Source organism: Narcine bancroftii, chromosome 1, assembly GCF_036971445.1.
Source record: "Narcine bancroftii isolate sNarBan1 chromosome 1, sNarBan1.hap1, whole genome shotgun sequence".
Lineage (NCBI taxonomy): Eukaryota > Metazoa > Chordata > Chondrichthyes > Torpediniformes > Narcinidae > Narcine > Narcine bancroftii.
The window spans coordinates 353,354,254-353,378,045 of NC_091469.1; the positions used below are offsets into that span (position 1 = coordinate 353,354,254).

General features: G+C 42.4%; 1 protein-coding gene across 5 annotated transcripts in view; it reads left to right on the forward strand.

Moving 5' to 3' along the window:
* nek11 (NIMA-related kinase 11) overlaps positions 1 to 23,792 on the forward strand; it is a 395,005-nt gene that overhangs the window by 190,424 nt on the left and 180,789 nt on the right. For all 5 annotated transcript variants that reach the window (XM_069911155.1, XM_069911163.1, XM_069911148.1 and 2 more), the window contains exons 7-9: positions 3,726 to 3,875; positions 4,874 to 4,952; positions 8,582 to 8,664. In XM_069911155.1, the coding sequence (XP_069767256.1) occupies positions 3,726 to 3,875; positions 4,874 to 4,952; positions 8,582 to 8,664 (312 nt within the window). The remainder of the gene's footprint in view (positions 1 to 3,725; positions 3,876 to 4,873; positions 4,953 to 8,581; positions 8,665 to 23,792) is intronic.

Genomic DNA, 23,792 nt, shown 5'->3' on the forward strand with positions numbered 1-23,792 from the left:
GAGGAAGAGGAAGAGGAAGAGTACAGTGAAATAGAAGAAGAAAAGAAAGGCAAGATAACGGATATACTTTCTCTTATTAAAGGATACATGGAGTCATTTAAAGAATGGCAAACACAGGAATTTAAGGATTTAAGAAAAAGAATAAACAACACAGAAGAGAAAATAAATAAAATAGAGATGACCTTAACAGAAATGGGAAAGAAAATGGACAAGATGGAAGAGCGGGCAGTAGCAGCAGAAATGGAGGTAGAAGACTTAAAAAAGAAATTGGAGGAATCTAATAAAAAAACTAAAGAGACACAAGAACTACTAGCTCAAAAAATAGATACAATGGAAAACCATAACAGAAGAAATAACATAAAGATAATGGGCCTTAAGGAAGATGAAGAAGGCAAGAATATGAGGGAGTTTATAAAAGAGTGGATCCCTAAGACCCTAGGATATCCAGAACTACAGCAAGAAATGGAAATAGAAAGGGCACATAGAGTATTGGCCTCTAAACCACAACCACAACAAAAACCAAGATCTATTGTAGTAAAATTCCTAAGATATACTACAAGAGAAAAGGTACTGGAGAAGACAATGGAAAAAGTAAGAGAGGGCAACAAACCACTGGAGTATAAAGGGCAAAAAATCTTCATTTATCCAGATATAAGTTTTGAACTCCTAAAGAAGAGAAAAGAGTTCAATACAGCAAAGGCGATTTTATGGAAGAAAGGGTATAAATTTATACTAAAGCATCCAGCGGTATTGAAAATATTTATTCCAGGACAACAAAACAGACTATTCTCGGATCCAGAAGAAGCACGAAAATTTGCAGAACAATTACAAAAATAGACTGAGGGAGGAAGACGGGTAATGAGAGTTAAAATGATCACGATTGATATGTATGTGGGTAAAGACAAAAATAGACTGAGGGATGAAGACGGGTAATGAGAGTAAAAATGATCACGATTGATATGTATGCGGGTAAAAAGGTATAAGAGTGAATAGAGACAATGTGCATACGTGAATGTATCTGTACTTAGAGGAAAATATAGATAGTATAGACAAGAATTAATAAGGGAAGGTAATGGAATAGAGAGAATAAGGAGGGAATTAAAAGAGTGACCTTTGTGACATATGAAAAGTGAAATCTTTTCTGGGGGGGGCGGGGTGGGGGGAAATAGCGGTCACTGCAAAATCAGTTGACGCTTGCGAGTGGATTCGCAAATCCAAATGGAGAGGGGAGATGTGGTTGTCCGACAAGGGATAAAGGACAACTCAGGAGGTGAAGGGGAGATTGGGGTTAAATAAGATAGAAATAGGAGAATAAGGAAAATGTTGGATGGTGTAGGAATGTTGTCTTATAAAGAGTTGAAAATAAGAAAACAGAAATGGAAAAGGAGGAAAGGTAATGATGGAAAAACGGAAAGAGAAGATAAACAAAATATAAAAGGGCTACGCTGAACTATATGACTTTAAATATTAATGGAATACATAACCAAATTAAAAGGAAGAAACTACTAAATTTAAATGAATAAATGTATTCCATTAGAAAAAATAACATATAGGTTAAGAAATAATATTGAAATATTCGAACAAGTATAGGAGCCTTACATTAAATACAATAGCGAAAACCTACCGGGGACAAACATTACCTAAGTTGATGGAAGGAGAAGGAAAGAAAAGAATGGACTCAGTAGAATTTCTGGTGTATTTTTGTTGAATGACAACATTGTCTGACTGGCTTAATGCAACCTAGATTGTATACCTAAAATGGATGAGAGGGGGGGGTGGGGGGTGGCTTGGGAGGAAGGTGGGGGGGGGGAGAAAAAGTCACTGTATATGTGTGAAAAAGAAATAGTGTATATCATGGCTAATGTGATTTATGGTGTGAAAAATAAAAAATTTAAAAAAAAAGTCCAGCTAAGGTCCCGGTTGAGGGAGGAAGAGAAGCTGTTACCAGTGCCCCGACAACCTACTACAAGTGTGCAGTCGTTGCCTCGCTTCGGCAGCTGGGACCAGTCCAGGCATTGATAAGTATAATTGGGAAGGTCTTGCATGTTGCAGTGTGAATTCAGCTTTAGATTTAGTAATAAAGACTTGTATAAACTGAAAAAAAAAGAAACTGAATCTTCTTCTTTGTCCACCATGTAATCCTTTCCTGTCACAGAGCTCTGTCAAGTGTCTATCTCTGGAGTCTGGGCTTCCATTTGCAAGCAGCATGGCTTGCTTAATGGAGCAGACTGAATGAAGCCAAGATCTCAGTTGTGGAGAGCTCACTGACATGGATTTGCATATCCTTTCAATGAATTTGGGTGAATTTACAGAGGCAACGTTAATAGTATTTTTCAGACTATTCTGGTTTCAGTAGGATGTGTAAAAGCAGGAATTACTTGTGCCCGAAGCAATGAAAGATGTGATTAATTACTGATTAAAGAAGAGACTTATATATACCTTCTTCCCCCTGTGTGTGGAAGATTTTTCTGATTTCATGTCTAAAGAACCTTGCTCTAGATTTGAAACTATGCATCCTAATTTATGATACCACAGATTATTATCATGTTCCATTTGTTTCTTGAAAACTTCGATCAAACCATAACCTTCCTATGATTCTGATAAATCTATATTGCAATCCCTCTTTTGTATCCTTACTCCACTGTGGTTCCCAGAACTGCTTGCAATATCCCACAAAGACAACTAACCTCTCTCCATTAAGCATATTTATTTTTATTTGTGTCTTTGACCTTGTCAAGGGAGACTTCCAGTAGCTCATTGTGCTGTTTATGTGGGGCAAAATGTGAAAGCAGTGCTGTGCGAAAGCTTGATAATGAGCATGAGATAATACAGCACCTATTATAATGATTCATTATACCCTTGTGCCTATTTGTCAAATTATCTTGAGCTTATTCTCCTTCCTATTGTGTGTTGACATAATACAAAGCAAAATGACCATTTTCCAAATGCATCTTTTGGATAAATTGTCTAAGTGTCTAATTTGTGCAGCACTCTTATATTTGTTTGTAAAAGTATGTTGTTAGAATTGGTTGATGGTTTGCATTCTCCGGTATTTCCAACAGGAAATAGTGGCAACCACCATGCAACTAAACGTTAAGGACACTTCACCTTCTCTAGCACAAAATAGATCGGAGGAAAGGATAATTGAAAAGTTCTGATTGTCATCTATCCATGATCCTTTTGAGGAAGTTCCCAAATATAGTCCAAACAATGTACCATCAATTAATATTATAATTTTGGAAGTCAATGAAAGAAGATTTGGATTTATACCTCATGTCACAGACTTGAGCAGTTTGGCCTGATTCTCCTGTGCTGTGTGCAGAAAATGCTACAGATTTGTCTCTGCAATCTTTTTTGGATCACATGTTAAACTGAGGGCCTTTTTTCCTCCCTCAGGTACACATAAAGATCCTTGGCCATCATTCTGAAGAAAGTTGGGAAATTATCCACAGTGTCTTGACAGATATTTATCTTTTAACAAAACCTACAACAGAAAAAAATGAAGTAATGCAGACAATGCTCTTTGATGGAGATAGCTATTCTTGTATTGGCTGCCATGCTTTCTACCTTTTAATGGTGATTGCATTTCAGAAAGAATTTAATTGGCTTCATAGGGATAGCCTGGGTTTGTGAAAGGCACTGAGAGAAATACTATTCTTTTTGTTAATTGCCTTCTTATAATCTACCATATTGACATCGTATGTTTCTTCTCTGCTAATGTGTAGGTCATTGGGGTGCATTTTATATGAAATGTGCTGCTTGCATCATGCGTTCACTGGTCATAACTTCATGTCAATTGTTCTGAAGATTGTGGAAGGTGAGGCTCCATCACTGCCAGGTCATTTCTCCAGAAATCTTAATGAAATTATGACTAGGTAAGTGTGCCTTCAACTGGAAATTGTGCCCTGAATATCTTATCTTTATCCCTTTAGGGCAGCTAGCACTCCTCACACCTCCAGCAAGTGGAGTTCAATCCTAAGCTTGGAGGCTGTCTGTGTGGAATTTGTTTCTCCATATGTCTCATTTTCACATCACAAAAATATGCAGTCTGGTTTGTTAATTGGCCACTGTAGAGTAGTAGAATCTGGGGGTGTTGGACTTGGGGAGAATAATTTTTTTTTAGTAGAATTAGAGTAAAAATGTCTGATTGATGATTGACTCAGACTCAGGAGGCTGAAGAACCTGTTTCCATGCTATATCTCTCTGTGAATCAATGATTCAAGATTTAGCAATATTTGTGGCAAGAACTACTCCTTTCTTGACATAATGTTATGTTTTAGTCAAATGGAACTCTTCTGTTTAATAGTCATGATGGCTTCTTCTTGTGTGAGCAGCCAATATTCTCATGAATGGCAAACCAGAGTCAATGTCCAGCATTTTTATTTTAAACACTTTTGGTGTGAAGAAAGTAGGAAAATACAGGTAAATTTAAGTTGGTGTCTGCAATATTGTAAATTTTTTATTAAAATATTGTGCATTACTTTTTTTCATAAATTATGTATCACAGACATTAAAATATATTTTCTCATGATAATACTAGCTTCAAAACTCAGATCTGGTGAAACAATGGATTTCAGCACAGTTTTCATAATTTGTTAAGTGTTTATCAATTCACTGATCTTCCTTGATGCAGTTGGAGAGGAACATGTTGGAAGGATGGTGTTGGAGGAGGGCAGAATCACTGACAGTTTCTTCAGCATTTCCACATTAAATGACTGAACATCCAAAAGTTGCTGCCAATTTTATGGCGTTATCAGGGAAAACAGAGACAGCCTTGTCACCATTACAATAATAACATCTACTTCAATGCCCTGTAAGCTTGACTGTATAACTATGCATATTCTCCTCCAATGCCTGGTCTTTTTTTCCCCAGCATGTTGCAAAAGAATCCATCATGTCGACCAACAGCTGCAGAAATTCTGAAAGTTCCATTTATCGACCAGCAGCTCCAGGTATTAAAAATAACTCTGAAATTAATTCTCCATAGAATACTAAGCTTCAAAGTATTTTATCAATGGCAATTGCAGAAGCAGTAGGTGTTATAATAGACAATAAAGGAAGGCTAGATCAACACTAGAGCGCGAGAGAGAGAGAAATGGCAGAATATGGAATTGAATTGAATGAGGAAAGATGATGCAAAATATGAGGAGGTATTTGCTAGGCTAGAGCAGAGGAGGTGGAGGGGAGATTTAATGAGTAAAATTATGAGATGCTCTGACAGGGTGGACCCATTTCCCTTGGCAAAAAATGAACAATTTCGGGATGCAAACCAGATAATTGGAAGCAGAAAGAAAGGGGAAATACTGTCATTGAATTACACAGCATAGAAACAAGCTTTCAGCTCAACTCATCCATGACAACTAAGGCACTTTCCTGAGCTCGTCCCATTTGCCATCATTTGACCCATATCCCATAAAACTTTTCTCATCCCTGACCCTGTTCAAATGTCTTTTAAATGTTATAATGGTTCTTGCCTCTACCACTTCCTGTAGCAACTCATTCCATAAACCCACAACACCTGTGTGAAAAAACATCTCTTGGGTTTCATTTTAATTTATTCCCTCTCATCTTAAACCTATGTCCTCCAGATTTAGACTCCCCTGGGGGTGGGGGAAAGCAAGCATAAACTTTGTATATACTCATGATCTTATAAACATTTATAAAGTTGACCCTCATCCTCCTTGGCTTCAGGGAAAACAATCCCAGCCCATCCTGTCTCCCCTTATAACTTGTCCACCAATCTCAGCCAAATCCTTAGGAATATTTTCTTTAATCTGTGTGATGCGCATCGAAAGAACCAAAGACTTGTTGATCCAAACCAAGGCTTTTATTAACTAAAAGACGGAGCATATCAAAACACAAGTTGGTCGACCAGTCCAGAATGACCTGGTCTGGCTAGGAGCAATCCTTTTAAGACCTGCCAGTAGGTGTGGCTACGCTCTCAGCCAATCACAGACATCCTACACTACCATCTGTACATATACACATTGGTGATAGAATCTGTACTATCACAATCTGGTTTAATAACATCCTTCCTAAAGAGTGATAACCAGGACGCACAATGTTCCAAGTGTGGTGTCATCAATGTCCTGTGAGAAGGACTATTACTTATTGTTTATGGAAATCCTGATTACATCCAAGAAGTCCATATGAGGTAAACATTTGTCTGGACAAATTGGACTTAGTGGCCTATTCCTGTACACCATTCTGAAAAATACCCTGCTTTTGCTAGATTTTTAAATCACAGCATTTAAAAAACCGGTCCTTCTGATTTTGGGCCTGACATTAAAACAGATACTGTTTGCTTCATTCCTTTTCAATTTTCTCAGCACAACATTTGGTCCCTGAATGGGGAGCTAGTCTGCAACTTTAGCTCAGTTAAATGCCTGGAATTACTAAATACTTCTTTCTCCAACTCTGAGAAGTGACTCCATCACATCTGCCACATAATTCCCCACATCTGCCACATAATCCCTTTCTTATTTTTAACTTCCTCCACCATTATCCCCTTAGGAGTGATGTCGTTCTTGGGACATTGATTTCAGGTCATTGATTAAAAGATCAGGGAGGACTTGAGGGAATAAAATCTTCATCCAAAAGTGGTAGGAGTCTCAAATTTGCAACCTGAAAGGCTGGTGGAGGCTAAATTCGAAACTTGATTTACAAAGTCCTCTTGGATGGGCACGAAATGTACTTTTATCTAGAAGATTAAGGAATACAGAGTGGGATTTGTTTGAATAGTTCTTTATCAGCCAGTGATTGACCTGTTCTGTTGTAAATTTCTGAGATGTTATCATTCTGTGATTCAATTCAGAATGTGGGACAAATGAAAGAGTTTTTGACAGTTCTGGAGTATTAATTCTTATTATACAGAACCGTATAATTAACAATGGCATAAATATGTTAAGACAGCTTTTATCTATAGGCAGGATAGTGTTACCTGTATAAGTAAATCACAAAAATCCGTAGACACCGTGGTTAAAGAAAAAAATTCTGGAGAAATTTAGCTGGTCAAGCAGTCTTTTATTTATCAAAGATAAAAAATACGTAACTGACATTTCAAGCTTGATCCCTTCATCAAGGTATGGACGAATGATGGCAGGTGTCTGAACAAAAGGGTTGGGGGGGTGAAGGGAGGGCAAAGACAGGAGGTGATAGGTGGAGAAGGGAGGAAGGGGACAGCAGCAATCGGGGAGGAGGGATGGCTGGGTGAGTGAAGGGGGGAAGGGAGGGAGCAGAACTGGAAAAGCTGGAAAGGGGATGAGGGGAAAAAAAAGGTGAGCAATTTAGCAGAAACCAGAGAAGTTGATGTTAATGCCATCTGGCTGGTGAATGCCCAGATGGAAAATAAGGTATTGTTCCTTCTGGGAGGGATAGTACAGAAGGCCACGGACAGACATGTGACCTGTATAAGATGCTCGTTCATTTACTAGCAGTTGAAGAAACAAGGCCAATATATGAATAAAAACTTGACTAGTGCCACTGATATTGTCAAACTTAAGTTTAAAATGCATTCAATTTTGTCATCTTTTCCTGTTGCTGACAGGACGTGTCATGTCAAATAGTGTTAAAAAGGTCATTGATCTTAGGATTGACTGACAGGAGCTGACTTGGCAGACTGTGACAGATAGATGATTGGAACTCTGAATTTCTATTAAAGTGATTCTCGATGATTTTGAATAACATGAGAAAATGTATCCTCTGTCAATTGTAAGTGAAAGCCCATTGTTTGAGAATACAGGCATTATTTTCAACATTCGCTTTGGATATATATATATATTATTTTCATATAGACAAACCCATTGTTAGAGAGCACATACATTATAATTAATATTCCATTAGGGAATATTAGCTTTTCATCTAGACATTCCTTTTATTTAATGAGTTGTAGGATGTGGATGGTGCTGGTAAGGCTTGCATTTATTGGCCATACCTAATTGCTGAGATAAGCATAGAGAAGTGCAGCGAGTATGAATTTTGGTGTATTTTTTTTCCCATATACAATGTATATGACAATAAACTCAGTATTAATTATTGAACTGCTGTAATTAATGTGGCTCAGCTTGTGCTTTGTGTTTTGATATAGTGATGATGACAGAGTGATGGTATAATTCAAGGAAGACGATTTGTAATTTGGAGGAAAGCTTTAGACTAGGAAGTTTCCATGTCCCTAATGCCTTTGGGAGATAATGCTGAAAAAGACTTGGAGAATTAGCAGAGCGCACCTTGTGCACTGGTGCAAGAGGGAATGAATGCTTCAGAAGGAGAAACTTGTTTTCATTGGGTTGATATTTTCATGAATTGAAATTTAAAAAAAATACTGAAAATGCTGCAATTCTGAAATGAAAAAAGTTCTGGAAATGTACAAGTTCGGCAGGATCTGTGAAAAGAGAAACAGTGTAGTATTTCTGGTTGTAGATTCTTGGGTTCCTAGTTTTTGATTATCTGCACACAGTTGTTCGTAACTTTATTTGTCTGATATTTAATAGATTTCTGATATACTTCGCTTTACATGAGAATGTTTAAAATTATTGTCATATCATGTTTTTAATCATTGCTTTTCCTCTGTTGTAAATGACAGAATATAAAATGCAAGTTCTCAAACATAACCTTGAAAGACAAGATGAGCTCCCAAAAAGAAGCTCTGCAAATAAAGAAAGCCTTGTAAGTAATATTACATACATTTGATCTCAATGGTGATCTTCATTGTTCTACTTCCTAACCCTAAAAACTAATTATAGGGCTTGAGGCATTTGGGCAATGGAAACACATCATGAAGTGAGGTTCAAGACTATGGAGGGGATGCAGGGTGATGGGATCTTAATGGTTAGATTGGAAACATCAGGATTCTATCTTAAAATTGATAAATTCATCTTCTTTGTGTGCCCGGAATTCGCTTTTACAATTTAAGGTAGTACATCGATCTTACTTTTCTAAAGTTCAATTGACTAAATTTTACTAACATTTCCTTGAAATGTGACAGGTGTAAGACTGAAGAAGGTATTTTGTTACATATGTTTAGGTCTTTTGTTCCTTATGTTTAGTTCTCAGTGTGAATGCGATACCTAATTCTATAACTGCCCTTTTTGGATCATCTAAGACAACTGATTTGAATTTAACTATGTCTCAAACCCATGTAGTCTTTTTTTCCTCCCTTTTTGTTAATGTTCAATATTGATGAGATGGAAAGATGCTGTCCCTCCTACTTGTACTCAATGGCTATCTGATATGATGCCATGCATGTCTTTGGAAAAAAATCATATGTTCTTTTACTGTAACAAATTTAAATTTTCTAAGTTTATGGGGTGCTTTTATCAATTATTTTCATAATTTATAAGATCACTTATATCTTTGTGAGTTTGTAATTTCTTTTAATGGTAGCGAAATTATATGTAGTTACCAGATAACTTCAGAAGGGAAGGGGTTAAAATTTGTAGTATAGTACTTAAATAGTAAGTTATTTTTAAAATCTTTTTTCAATTAGCCATATGTTGTAATTGTTTAAATGTTTGCTACTTTTTTCCTGTTTGACTGTTATGTTATTAAATTTATATATAATAGTTTTATTTTCTTCTATAACTTTTTTCCGTATATTCCTTTTTACATAATGGGTTTTACTTGCGTACTATTTCTGTAAAATCCAATAAAAAATATTGAAAAAAAGATTGGATGCATTGAAGGAAAATGGAAACATTAAAGTGTGGTGGTTGAACAAATCAAGTGGCTTCTAATCATCGGTGGTTGGAGGTGGAGACCGAGGAAACAGAAGAAGTAGATAGTATGGGGACTATGTATGGGGACTATATTTTCCCTGTTATTTCATTGACTTTTTCTGCTTGCTCTTGCATTCTCTGACATCTCAGAGATGTGTTGGTTGGTATGTAATAAGACAGTAAAAATTGGAGACTATTTATGGAAATGTGGGGAGAATAAATTAGTAAAAACACAAAAAGCTGGAGAAGCCCAGCAGGTAAAACAGTGTCCTTTATGTAGTAAAAAGTACAAAACCGATGTTTCAGGCTTGCGCCCTTCATCAAGGTATGAGAGAATGCTGGCAAAGGTAGGAGATGATAGGAGGAGAGAGAGGACAGTAGCGATGAGGGGGAGGAAGGATGGCCAGGTGGGTGGAGGGGAGAACTGGAAAGACTGGATGGGGGGAGGGAAAGAAAAAATTGAGCAGGTTTAGCTGAAAGCAGAGAAGTCAATATTAAGGCCATGTGACTGGAGTGCCCAGACAAAAAATAAGATGTTCCTCCATTCTGCGGGTGGTCAGGGTGGGATAGTACACAAGGCCATTGGCAGACATGTGAGCTTTGGAGTGTGACTCAGAATTGAAATAGTTGGCTACTGGGAGGTCACTTTTGTTGCAGATGGAGAGAAGGTGCTCAGTGAAGCGATCTTCCAATTTGCCACCAGTTACTCTGATGTAGAGAAGGCCACAAAAGGAACACTGGATGCAATAAATAAGTTGATGGAGAGGAGGTGTTGAGCAAAGCAATCTCTCAATCTGTGACCGGAGAATAAATTAAGAATAGTATAAATGAGTACGATGATTGACACAGATTCAGTGGATCTAATGTCCATTTTCATTGTTATATGACTCTGACCTTGGGCAGAGGAGGGGTGATTGCATTAGATGGAAGAGGTTAGAAAAGCTTGGGATGAGAGTGGGAGAGGGGGGAAGGAGAGATCAGAGTTTGTGCAAGTTAAGAAGAAAGGTGAAGAAAAGTAGAAAGGCTGGATTTGACAGATCACAGGAAAGACCTTTTCCATTTAGTCTCTAGATCTCTAAGTCTCAGGTGGCCAAGGATAGATTTACTGTGGTGAAGAAATCTGAAGCTCTGAAGAAATGACCACTTTACTGGAAATGGATTGACATTTCAAACCCCACAAACATCCGATAAAATTGGAAGGGCCAATGGAAATTAGATTTCAGGGCCCAATCCAAACTCACCATCACAAGAATTTTAAATGTCCCACTAATTATAAGCCAGTGATCAAACTGACACATTGAAATGGATCAAGTAAATTTTGATAGTGTTTATTTGTTTGACATGGATGGGAGAAGTATGGAGGGCTATGGACTGGGTGCAGGTCAGTGGGACTAGGCAAAAAAAATGGTTTGCCATAGACTAGAAGGGCTGAAGGGGCCTGTTTCTGTGCTGTAGTGTTCTATGGCCATAACTAAAGGCTCTATTACAGAAAGAGTTCAAGAATTTCAATATCTGACAGGGAGTGCATAGCTGTCAGTGGTTGATTAAGGTTGAATCAGTATCTCGATGTAGATTAACAATCAGTCAAGCTCTACACTAGGTTGTTCCATGTTTGTATGTTTCATACACACTTTAAACCTGTTATCCTTGACACTTTAAATTTATCCTGCTAATCCTTGTCATTTGCAAAATTGCCTGCTTCTAATTACTGCATTTAATATGAGGCCAATGATAGAGATTATAGTATCAATGAATGAATGGGGTTTATTGCCATATTCTCAAGTACAATGTACAGATGCAATGGAAGTCTCACTTGCTGTAGCATTGGAGATATGCAAAACACATAATGCATAAGAGAAAATAAGGTAACATTTCAGGCAGAGGAAAAATAAATAATATATTCACAGTTGCAAATAAATTGGAATGCAGAAAAATGTGCTGAGACAATAGTGCAGGTGACCTTTGGTGGTCTTGTAGTTGTAAAAGCAGTACAGGAAGGTTCCTCTGGCCTCATCTCTGTTCAAGAGGCTTACGTGGTTTTGTTTAAAAACAGATGGCTTCCACAGCAGTTCTTATTGAGTACTTAGATACTTCAATTTTTAATAAAGCAAACACTCTATTCTTGAATCGTTAAGAACCATTTCAGATCCATTATCTCTGTCTTTTCCAGATGCTGTGACTCCGAGAATGAACTCTCCTCTGAGTACAATGGTTCTCTGTAAATGTGCTGTGACCTGTGTGTGACCATGTGCCAGCCCACAACTAACTTACTAAGAATACATATACAATATTTTAACTATAATTTACTTTACTGACATTTTATATACAAGAAATATATCTTAACCTTAACTTAAATATTACTATTAATATAGATCCATAACAAGGTAAACATATAAAATCAACATTTTTTTGCCTCTCATGGTTACTGCCCTAAGAAGGGCTTCAGTAGTTGTCATTTCCTTGGAAGTGTTGAGGGTTATGATCAGCTGATTTCTTGCAGTTCTGAGGACTATGAAGTAATATCTTCCTTACTATTTTAAATATATTTATTTGAATTCCTTTACCAATGGCCTAACCCTGAAATATTGGCTATATACTGTGGTAAACCACAGTATGTATATATTTACCTGTCTGGGCACACTCATTGGCTGTCTGTGCATGTGGCCCCTCCTCCAAACTCCTGAATAAAGGTGACTGTCCCTCAGCCCAATCCTCCATTTGGGACTGTCAACCAGTAGGGATGTGCCTTCATTCTATTGTGAATAAAAGCCTATCAGTTTTGCTCAACTTCAGTCTTTTGAGTCATTGATGGTGTATCATATAGCTTTGCTTTATATAGATGCTGTGTTTCTCCAGTACTTTTGTGCTTTGCACCACAATCACAGTGTCTGCAATTTCCTGTTAAACTCAAATGAGTAGTAATGGTGCAGAGGATAAATTTATGGTTATCGAAATCTGTTTTTTAGCACCCAGCTATGAAACAATTTTATAAATGCACAATTAAAATGATTAATCAGGGGTCTTTAATAATATGATAGAATGTTATAAAAGTGATATCATTCACCCTGAAATCGGAATGATAAATCTAAACAAAACAAACTACAAAACTGAGAACCATAGACTGGCTGTAGTCGATTGAGAAACTAGGTTAAAAGGTTTATAGTCAACAACCAAATGTCATGACTATGCCATTTCCAACCAACATAGTCTTCCTTATTGCATAAAAGCCCACCAGGAGAAGTGGTCCAAATGAAGTTAAAGAAAGCATTAGATTAAAGGTTTACAATGTGACCAAACAGAACAATGAGGATTAGGAAGATTTCAGATTTCAGCCATGACATTGCTAAGGACTTGGAAAATATAACACGAGTAATTTATTTTAAAAAAATTTAGACATGCAACACAGTAAAAGGCCCTTTTGGCCCACAAACCCATGCCACCCAATTACACCCAATTAACCTAAAATCCTGGTACATTTCAAATGGTGGGAGGAAACTGAACCCCCCAGATGAAACTTACACAGACACAGTGATAATGTACAAACCTCTTACAGACAGCGCCATATTCGACCCTGGTCCCGATCGCTGGTGCTGAAACAGTGTTGTGCTAACCGCACTGCCCAGATTTTATTTACAGTGTGGTATTAGCCAATACCGGCCATTTAAACCCATGTCACCCAATTACACCCAAATTAACCTGCAACCCCATATGTTTTTGGAAGGTAGGAGGAAACCGAAGCACTCAGGGAAAATTCACGCAGACACAGGGAGAACATACAAACTCCTTACAGACAGCACCAAATTCAAACCTGGGTCACTGGCGCTGCAATAGCATTGGACTAACTGCTATGTTAACTGTGCTGCCCAAATTTAGTCATACAACACGGTAACAAGGGCTTTCGGTCCATGAGCCCCCATGCTGCCCAAAAACACCCAATTGACCTACACCACCTGGTACATTATTGAATGGTGGGAGGAAACTGGAGCACCTGGAGGAAACTCGTGCAGACGTGGGTAGAACGTACAAACTCCTTACAGACAATGTGGGATTAGAATCTCAGTCCTGATTGCTGGAGCAGTAACAGTATTGTGGTAACTGCTAAGCCATCTGTGCCAAAAGCAAGCAACTGTAAATACTTCCATATAGACTTGGTAGGATTGGTGGTGGTGGAGTGGGGGTGGGGGTGGGGGGGGGGAAGGTGAAGGAGGGTGCAAACCAATCTCCTGTCCACATCTACGGTGCTGAAGTGTAGACAGTAAATAGCTTCCATCTGACGTGATCTGGACCAACCACATTGACTCAACCACGGGCCTACTGCGGGGGGGGGAAACCTCTGTACCTGCAGAAGAGTATCGGGACAAGACAACACCTGTTCGGCTGTCAATCAGCCGACCTGAATGGACCAACCCCCACCCAGATGGGTGTCAATCACCCCCCCCCCTCCGGGATACAAGTTAGAGCCAGCCCTTCGAAGACACTCTCAGACCTTGCAGGAGCACTCCTCATCACTGGCTCTGTGGAAGTTTGTGTCGAATAAAGCCTGTTGTACAGATTTTATGTTGTGTGTGTTTCCTTCTGTCCGATAGCGCACCACAATTTATTTGACGTAAAATTTTAAAGCTGCTATGGAAAAGCTCCTGAGCACTGGGAGACTCGAAATCGACCCACGCCACCCAGAAGCACAAACACGCTTTGAGATCTGGGAGCACACGGTCAAAGCGATCATTGAGGCATACGCCGACGACATCCTGGACTCCGATCGAAAGAGGCTCATCTTACTCTGATCAAAGCTGGGTTCCTGAGCCTTCCAGGTTCTCAAAGACTGCACCGGGTACTTAGAAGCAATGGACACCCTCGAGTCCATGTATAAACCTCCCACTAATGTGGTCTTTGCAAGGTACTTCCTGAGTATCCGTGCCCAGCTGCCCGGAGAGACAGCAGAGTCCTACCTGGGTGTTGGCCAGACCTTGTCTGGCTGAACCAGTGAGGTAAATGAAAGGGAGGTCGAGAGCCTGATCAGAGACGACTATGTCCGAGGACCATCAGGCAGAGGCTGCTGGAGGACAATATCTACTCCCTGGCCAAAACACTGGAGGTAGTCCAAACCCTGGAGGCAGCAGCCCTGCACACAGAAGCCTTCGATTCCAGGCTTCCTCAGGCCTCCGTGTATTCAGCATATTTGGCTGCTGTGACCCTAGATCAGACTGGGGAAGAAGACATCGCTGCTGCGGATGCCCAGCATCCTTGTAAGTACTGTGGGTCCCGGTGTGGGTCTGATCGTGCCAAAACTGCCCAGCCAAAAACCAGTACTGTTCGCGATGTGGCAAGAAAGGCCACTTCGCCAAAGTATGCCTCTCAAAACCCACTGGCAGCTCAGCGGCCCTGTACGATCTCCCCCACCCCTCCACAATCCCCGCCACGTGTGATTTCCAGGTGACACCATTGCCTCTGTAGCCACTTCTGCCCTCCCCATTCCCGGTGGCCCAACATTTGGCCTCGCCAGCAATGATCGGCATGTGTGTGCCATGTGCTCAGACCAGCCCTTACTCTCGCCAGCGTCACCTCCCGAAGACTACAATGACATCACTTCCAGCCAATGGAATGATGTCATTTCTGCCACCCGTGATGACGTCATCCTCACCTTTGCCGGCATCATGATGTCACTCCCCCCCGGCGCAACTAGCGCAGCTGGGGAAAAAGGCCAGCCATCCCTTCCCCCCCACGCAGCGCCGCCATCTTGGGCCGGGCAGGCGCAGGCACTATTGTCCCCCAGGCCCTCCCAGGCCTCTAACGATGACAACGTAGTCAACACGGGCGCTGACCAGGCTGCCCTAATGACGCACCCCATGCCTCCGGATGTTGCAAACTGTCACACACCGCACCCCACGACTATGGATAGCACCACCAGTCGACGCTCACCTCTCCCGATGTCGGCAGAATTCCAACGACCACAATTCACCTCCAACGTCGGGGAATGAAGACTCTGACCCCAAGCGGCCACGACCCTGACCAGGAACATCCCCCACAACCTCAGGTGTTCAATGATGGACATAAAAATCAATGGGCAGGTAACAAAGTACCTAATTGACAGTGGCAACACCTAGAGTTTAATTCACCCTGCTCCCCAAGGCTAAAAATCCACCCCACTACCTTCTGTATCACCTTCGCTGCCAAGGACCGGACTATCAATACCCTCGGGCGCTGCTCGGCTGATCTGACTGTGGGGGGGTGGGGGGGAGACAAACACTAGGTTCAGGCTCCTGGTCATGCCCAAACTCTCCGCCCCAGTCCTCCTCAGCTTAGATTTCCAATTCCACCTGCAGAGTGTCATCCTCACTTTCAGGGGACCCCTACCTCCACTCATGCTCCACAGTGCACCGTCCAACCAACCCCGACCAACCTGTGGCCTCTCCATGCTGAGCATTACCCCACACCCCTCCCCCCCACACTCTTCTCACACCAGACTGCAAGCCAATAGCCGCCAGAAGTAGGTGCTATGGCGCCGCGGACAGAGACCATCAGGGCAGAGGTTCAGCGGCTTCTGGCAGAAGGTGTCATAGACCCCAGCAACAGCCCTTGAAGAGCCCAAGTCCTAGTGGTCAAAGGGGGAAGCAAGCCGAGGATGGTCATGGATTACAACCAGACCATCAACCGATCGGTACAGCCATCTGGATGCCTACCCCTTATCGAGGATAGCCGACATGGATAACGAGATAGCCTGCTACCGGGTCTTCTCCATGATTGACCTGAAGTCAGCCTATCAACAACTCCCCATCCACCCGCGGGACAAGCCTTATACCGCCTTCGAGGCAGATGAGCATCTGTACCAGTTCTGGCGAGTTCTGTTTGGGGTCAAATGGGGTCTCAGTCTTTCAGCAGGAGATGTATAGTATGGTAGACGAACACAAGCTAAAGGCGACTTTCCTGTACCTGGATAATGTCACCATCTGCAGCCACGACCAGCAGGACCACGATGCCAACCTGGGGAAATTTCTCCAGACTGCCGAGGAGCTGAACCTTACTTACAACAAATAGAAGTGCGTGTTCATCACCACCCACCTCACCATCCTGGGGTACATCGTGGCACATAGAGTCATCGGTCCAGATCCAGAATGGATGCATCCATTAATGGAGTTTCCCCTTACCCCCACACTCAAAACCCTCCGCAGGTGCCTTGCCTCACAGTGGGTTCCCCGCCTCTCAGACAAGGTCTGCCCACTGGCCCAGGCCACATTTCCCCTCCCACCTGAGGCGCAGGCAGTCTTATTGCGCATCAGGCAGGATATCGCAGATGCCATGATGCATGCCATGGATGAGGACTCCCCTTTCCAGGTGGAGAGCAATGCCTCCGATTTAGCCCTCGCCGCTACCCTCAACCAAGGGGGGAACCAATCACCTTCTTCTCTAGGACCCTCCACGGCTCCAAGCTATGGCACTCCACCATTGGAAAGGAGGCCCAGGCGATCGTGGAAGTGGTCTACCACTGGCCCCACTACCTGGCCGGCAGGAGGTTCACCCTCCTCACCAACCAGCGGGCCGTGGCATTCATGTTCAACACCATCCACGGGCAAGATCAAGAACGACATGATCTTGTGCTGGAGAGTTGAGCTGGCAACATACAGCTATGACATTCATTATTGCCTGGGGAAGTTTAACGACTCCACCGATGCCCGCTCCACAATGACCAGCTGCAGCCACTGCACGAGACCCTCTGCCACCCGGGCGTCACCTGCTCATACCATTTGATCAAGTCCCGGAACCTCCCATACAACATCAGGGACGTCAGGTCCATGACTGAGGTGTGCCGGGTCTGCGTGGAATGCGCTCACCCCAGGCTCATGTTGTAAAGGCCACTTGGGCTTTCAAGTGCCTCAGCATGGACTTCAAGGGCCCCTGCCTTCCACAAATCGGAAAATCTATTTCCTCATGGTCATAGACGAGTACTCCTGCTTCCCTTTCGCTATCCCTTGCCCAGATAGCTCCTCGGCACCGTCATCAGGGCACTGAGAAAGATCTTCATGTTTGGCTATCCCGCATTTACCATGGGTCTAGCTTCATGAGTGAGGAACTATGCCAGTACCTGACAGCAAGGGGCATCGCGACTAGTTGCATGACTAGTTACAAGCCTAGAGGTTATGGGCAAGTGGAACGTGAAAACGGGGTGATCTGGAAGGCAGTTCTTCTGGCCCTGGCAGGATGCTCTTCCCGAGGTGCTCCATGCCATTAGGTCACTCCTGTGCACCGCTACCAACGAGACCACTCATGAACGCTTGTTTTCGTTCCCCAGGAAATCAGCGATGGGAACATCTCTCCCAGCATGGCTCGCATCCCCGGGAACGGTGCTCCTGCATAGATGCGTGGGCACACAAGGCCGAACCCTTGGTCGAGCAGGTGTTAGTCCTACATACAAACCACAACTATGCCTACGTTAGGTTCAGCAGCAGCAGAGAGGACACCGTCTCACCCAGGGACCTGGCACCAGCAGGAGCACCCACCACATCACAGCATCCTCCAGCCTAGGATCACACCGGCCTGACATACACCCCCACCCGACCCCAGACAGCTATGGGGCACTCAAGATCTCCTTGGGCACCAAGGACTCACTACAACCGTGGGGGATGAACCTGTCTCCCGCCCATCTGATGCGACACAAACACCTTGACCCCAGCCACCCCTCAGCACTGGACCACGCCAGCCTCTCCGGCCCCCAGTCCCCTCATACCCACATTGACCAGTGACCAGGAGTCAGTCCTATGATGGTCGCAGAGACTCTGATGGCCGCCGGACCGTCTAAACCTGTAAATACGGGACAATTTTTAAAAAGGGGGTGAATGTTGTGGTACACCACTGGTCTACTGCAGAGGGAAACCTCTGTACCTGCAGAAGAACACGGGGACAAGATGACACCTGACTGGCTGTCAATCAGCTGACCTGAATGGACCAAGTCCCACCTGATTGAATGTCAACCACCCTCCGGGATATAAGCCAGAGCTGGCCCTTCGAAGACACTCTCAGAGTTTACAGCAGCTCTCCTCACAGCTGGCTCTGTGGAAGTTTATGTCAAATAAAGCCTGTTGTACAGACTTTATGTTTTGTGTGTGTGCTTCTGTCCAATAGCGCACCACACCCAGTATGTTGTAGGAACTACTTCACCCAAGATCAGAAGAAGTTGCAGAAGGTGGTGAATGCAGCTTGAAAACCAGACAAACCTCCCTCTCCTCTGTCCCCTCCATCTACTCTTCCTACTGCCTCAGAAAGGCAACCATCATACTGAAGGACCCATTGCACCCCAGCCAAACTCTCTTCCTCCTCCCACTGGGGAGAAGGTTCATGAATATAAAACACACACCAACAGGTTCCAACACAGTTTCTTCTGTGTCTGTTCGGCTCCTTGAATGGTGATATGCTAACTTAATGATTCTCAAAGATGGAGCTTCCGCCCCCACCCACCACCCTGTGGTTGGTGGAAAGATCCAAGGGGGCAGTGAGGGAAAATGGGGTGGTCAGGGGGTGTTCTGAACCTTCAGTCTTGTTATTATTCAGTTTGCTGCAAAGTTAATGAAGAAGCCAGTACAGTAATTTTCTGGACAGTAGTGAGCAAAATAAGCGTCGACAAGGCGTTCTCGTGATAGCTGGTCTCGGTGGCCTCCATGTTATACTGATGTCACTAACCCCCCCCTCTGCTGAGCACCACCACCACCACCATTTCCCCCTGCTCAGCACTGCCACTAACCCCTCTCATTGCTGTCACTACCCCCTGCTCAGCACTGTCACTCACCCCCCCCCCCAACTTCGCTCAGCACCACCACTCACCCCCCCCCCACCCCACTCAGCATTGCTACTAACTCTCTCCCCATCTCGCTCAGCGCCGGCACTAATCCCCAACCCCCCCAGTGCCATTGTGTGGGGAGGGGGTTGGTCGGGATATGGCCCGTAGGCCACGTTTGAGAGCCACTGTGCTAATTGATGTTTCACTGTAACTAATGTGTTTCTGCCCTTCTACTTTCTACTGCTGAATATATGTTAGAGTTTAACTGCTCATGAAAGTGAACTAATTATACTCAACCAGGTACATGTGATAATAGACTTAAGCTTGAACTATATAAAGTTAAAAAGTTGTTCTACAAGTACATGAAGAACAGGGGGATGACTAGAGTGAGGGTAGGGCTAGTCAGGGATAAAGGGGGAAATGAATCTGGAGGTGGAGGAGGCAGGGGAGGGTCCTATTGAATACTTTGCTTCAGTGTTCACCAGGGAGAGGGATCTGGATGAATGTGAGGTCAGTGGAGAACAGGTTAATGCACTGGAGCCTGTTAAGGTTTAGGAAAAGGTAGTGTTGGTACTTCTGAAGAATAATAGAATGGTTAAGTCCCCGGGGCCAGATGCAATATACCCCAGGTCAGACTAGATGAAGAGATTAGTTGAGCATGGACGATGATGTTTGCATCCTCCCTGGTTCCATGAGTGGCACTGGAGGATTAGAAGGTGGTAGCTCTATTGTTCAAGAAAGGTTGTAGGGATAATCCTGGGAATTATAGACCAGTTCTATAATTCTCAAACTGTTTGAGAAGATTCTTGGGGACTGGATTGACAACCAAATGGAGAAGCACATTCTTGTTAGGGATAGTCAGGGTGGTTTTGTTAGAGACAGGTCACGTCTTACAAACCTAAACGAGTTTTTCAAGGAGGTAACAAAACAAGTTGATGAAGGTAGCAAAGTGGTTGTGGTGTGTTTGTATTTTAGTAACATGTTTGGCAAAGTTCCCCATGATAGGCTCATCCAGAAAGTCATGAGGGATGGGATCCATGCAGGCTTGACTGCTTGTTTTGGAATTAGCTTGCTTGTAGAAGTGGTAGATGAAGCATATTCTGCCTGGTGATTGGTGACTAGTGGTGTTCTACAGGGATTTGTTTCGTGAACCCCTGCTCTTGTAATTTTTATCAATGATCTGGATGAGGAAGTAGAGGGATGGGTCAGTAATTTGCAGGTGACACAAAAGTTGGAGGTGCTGTGGATAGTGTAGAAAGTTGTTGCAGGTTAAAATGGGATATTAACAAGATATTGAGTTGGGCAGAGAAGTGGCAGAAATGTTCAATCTGGAAAACTGAAGTGATACTTCAGTTTGAACTTAAAGGTAGAGTACAAGATGAATTTCAGCATTCTTTACAGTGTGGAGAAACTGAGGGATCTTGGATGTTGATGTGCAAGTTAATACAGTGGTTAGGGAGGCATCTGGTGTGCTGCCCTTCAGTCTTTGGAGGATTGAGTTCAAGATCTACAAGGTAATACTGTGTTGATGCTTCAATATCCTGGAGGACATTCTGCATTAATACAGTGTAATCCTTAAATGCAATCAGTATGTCATCTTGGCTCAAAGTTGCTCCTTTTGGTATAGGGATTTGGGTTAAAGTTATTCCAGTGGGGTTATTAAGAATGGACAGCAAAGATTCTGTGGACAATGTGTTCTGGCCATCACTGTTCACTCAGAGATGAATGATCCACCCATGAGTTTTTGAATGAACATTCTTCCTCATTTTTCAATTCTCCATTGCTGTGATCCTCGTTAGTCTGTGATAATGTGACTGAATATAGATATATTTTTAGCAGATAAATTGGGGCAGGGCTTGTTAGTATAGGTCACATACAAAGGCTTTAAAACAGATCTTATTTAAAATACTGGAGCTCTGCTCATGCTAGACATGTTGGGGCCAACAGTCTTTCCAAATGTTTTGGAGCGAGCCCAAGAGCCCAACTTGTTGTTTAAAAAAAGGCAACAGATGAAAGAGCTTGTCGGAGCCACATTCTGTCTGGAGTGGAACTTGCTGATCTAGGAGGGTCATGTGGTTTTGCAAGAAGAGAGAGTAAAACAGGCTTTGTGTGTGTGAGAGAGTGAGAGAGTGAGAGAGTGAGAGAGTGAGAGAGTGAGAGAGTGAGAGAGTGAGAGAGTGAGAGAGTGAGAGAGTGAGAGAGTTCTACAGTTTTACAACCAGCAGCAGCAACTGGAACAGGAACAGGACAAGCTGCCAAGCTTGTGGAAAACCCCATTTGGAAGACAAGTTGTGAGCGCTTAGTTCAGCCTGGTCAAAGCCCTTGTGGTTCATGCAAAAGGAGAGGACTGACTGTCTAATGTTTCACTTGAAATAAGAAAGAAAAAAGGCATTCTGTGGTGACTTGAAAGAAAGAGGTTATCATCTGGAGAATCCTGTGGGGGCAAGTTTCTTCAGAAAGACACTGAAGGGGCTGATTAAAAAAGGAATCAGTTGTGGCTGTCCCGGAACAACAAATCTCTCTCTGAAAACCGACAAGAACCTTCTTGAGTGGTAACCATTTACCTTTCAAGCACCAAAGCCTAGTGAACTTTATAAATGTTAAATTCTGTGCACAGCATATGAATTGCCTGCAACCAGTGAACTTGGAGGAATGAGAAGTAGATTGGACTGTGAATCAAAGAACTTTTCTGAACTTGCATACACATTACATACATGAGCACTTAGAATTAGAAGGGGGTTAAGTTAGGTTAGTTAACTTAATAGTGAAAAGTTAAAGTGTGATTCTGTTTTTATGTTTAAAGGTAATTAAAAGCAACTTTTTCTTAAGTAACCATTTGTCTTGGTGAATATCTATTACTGCTGGGTTTTGGGGTCCTCTTGGCTCATAACAAAAAATATCAGAATCTGTCACCTCTGAGCAAAGGGAAGCATTATTGTCTACTAATTTTTGACATACAGGCCACATGTACTTTACAAGATGGAAGTGAGGTTGTTCACTGTTTTTCCAGTTCACCAGTGTTTGTACTGTTTACCATTGACTTTAACTTTATGCAGTTCTATTCAACACAAAGTATAGAGTGGAGAGGTAGGAAAGTCACTGAACAACTATTTGGAGATTAAAATAAAATGTAGAAGTGTGATTTTTAAATACAGTAATTTTCCTGGGATCTGTAATATTGGAAGACAATACTGAACATAAAACAGGGTTGAAACCATCTGTGTGTCCATCTGCAAGATCAGTCCTTCCCACATCAACTAGCCTGCCAATATTCCAGGTGGCACAGTGACACAGCAGTTCATTCCACTGGCTCATATCTCTAAGAATCTCAGTTTAATTCAGACCAGTAGTGTTGTCAGAGAGTCACAGAATTCGATGGAGCCCAACTTGTCCAGTCTACCAAACTGTCTACTTGAGCTCCATCCATTTGCTTGTGTTCAGCCCATCTCTCTCTAAACCAGTGATCCTCAACCTTTTTTTCTGCTCACATACAATCTATGCCATAGGTGCTCTGTGGTTAGTAAGGGATTACTTAAGGTTCTATATGAGTGAGGAAAAAAAGGATGAGAACCACTGCTCTAAATACGCCTTTTCCATGTACCTGTTCAAGTGTCCATTAATGCCAAAACTATACCATTTCCTCATTGAGGTAGTTCTATATACAGAACAACCCTCTGTGTGGAAAAAAAATTGCTCATCTCCTGGAATATTATTCTTATTTATGCCTTCTTTGTGATTTCCTCAGGTCATTCCTCAGGGAGAGGTCCCAGCCTAACCAGCCTCTCCTTTTAATTTAAGGCCTCCATTCCTGCTAACTTCCTGGCGAATGTTTTCTCTAACCTTTCCAGCTTAATGATATCCTTCTTGTAGCTGGGAGACCTGACTGCACACATAAGGCTTCATGTGCAGTCTGACTAATAACTACTACTGTTGTAACATGATGCCCAGTGAAAGCAAGCATGCCAAACACCTTCTTCACCAGTCTGTCTATCTGTTGCCACTCTAATGAAACTGGTGAATTTGGTCTTACAGGCATATCAAACATATGTATGGTATGGATTATATTTGGCTGGTTTGGTTAAATGGGCTGCTGAATGTACTCATCACTGTACCTTTGGTCCTAAGGACTTCCATGCACACAATTGTTAAGAAAATGAGGGCAGCCTTTGGTTGATATACTTACATCTGTCCAGACTCTCAACCAAAGAAGAATTTCTCCTCCTTTAAGATATTTCCAATTTTGTAGCAAACCAAAATTAAATGTCATAAGTCAATAAAACTAAAAAAGCTCTACACATGAGACATCTTCC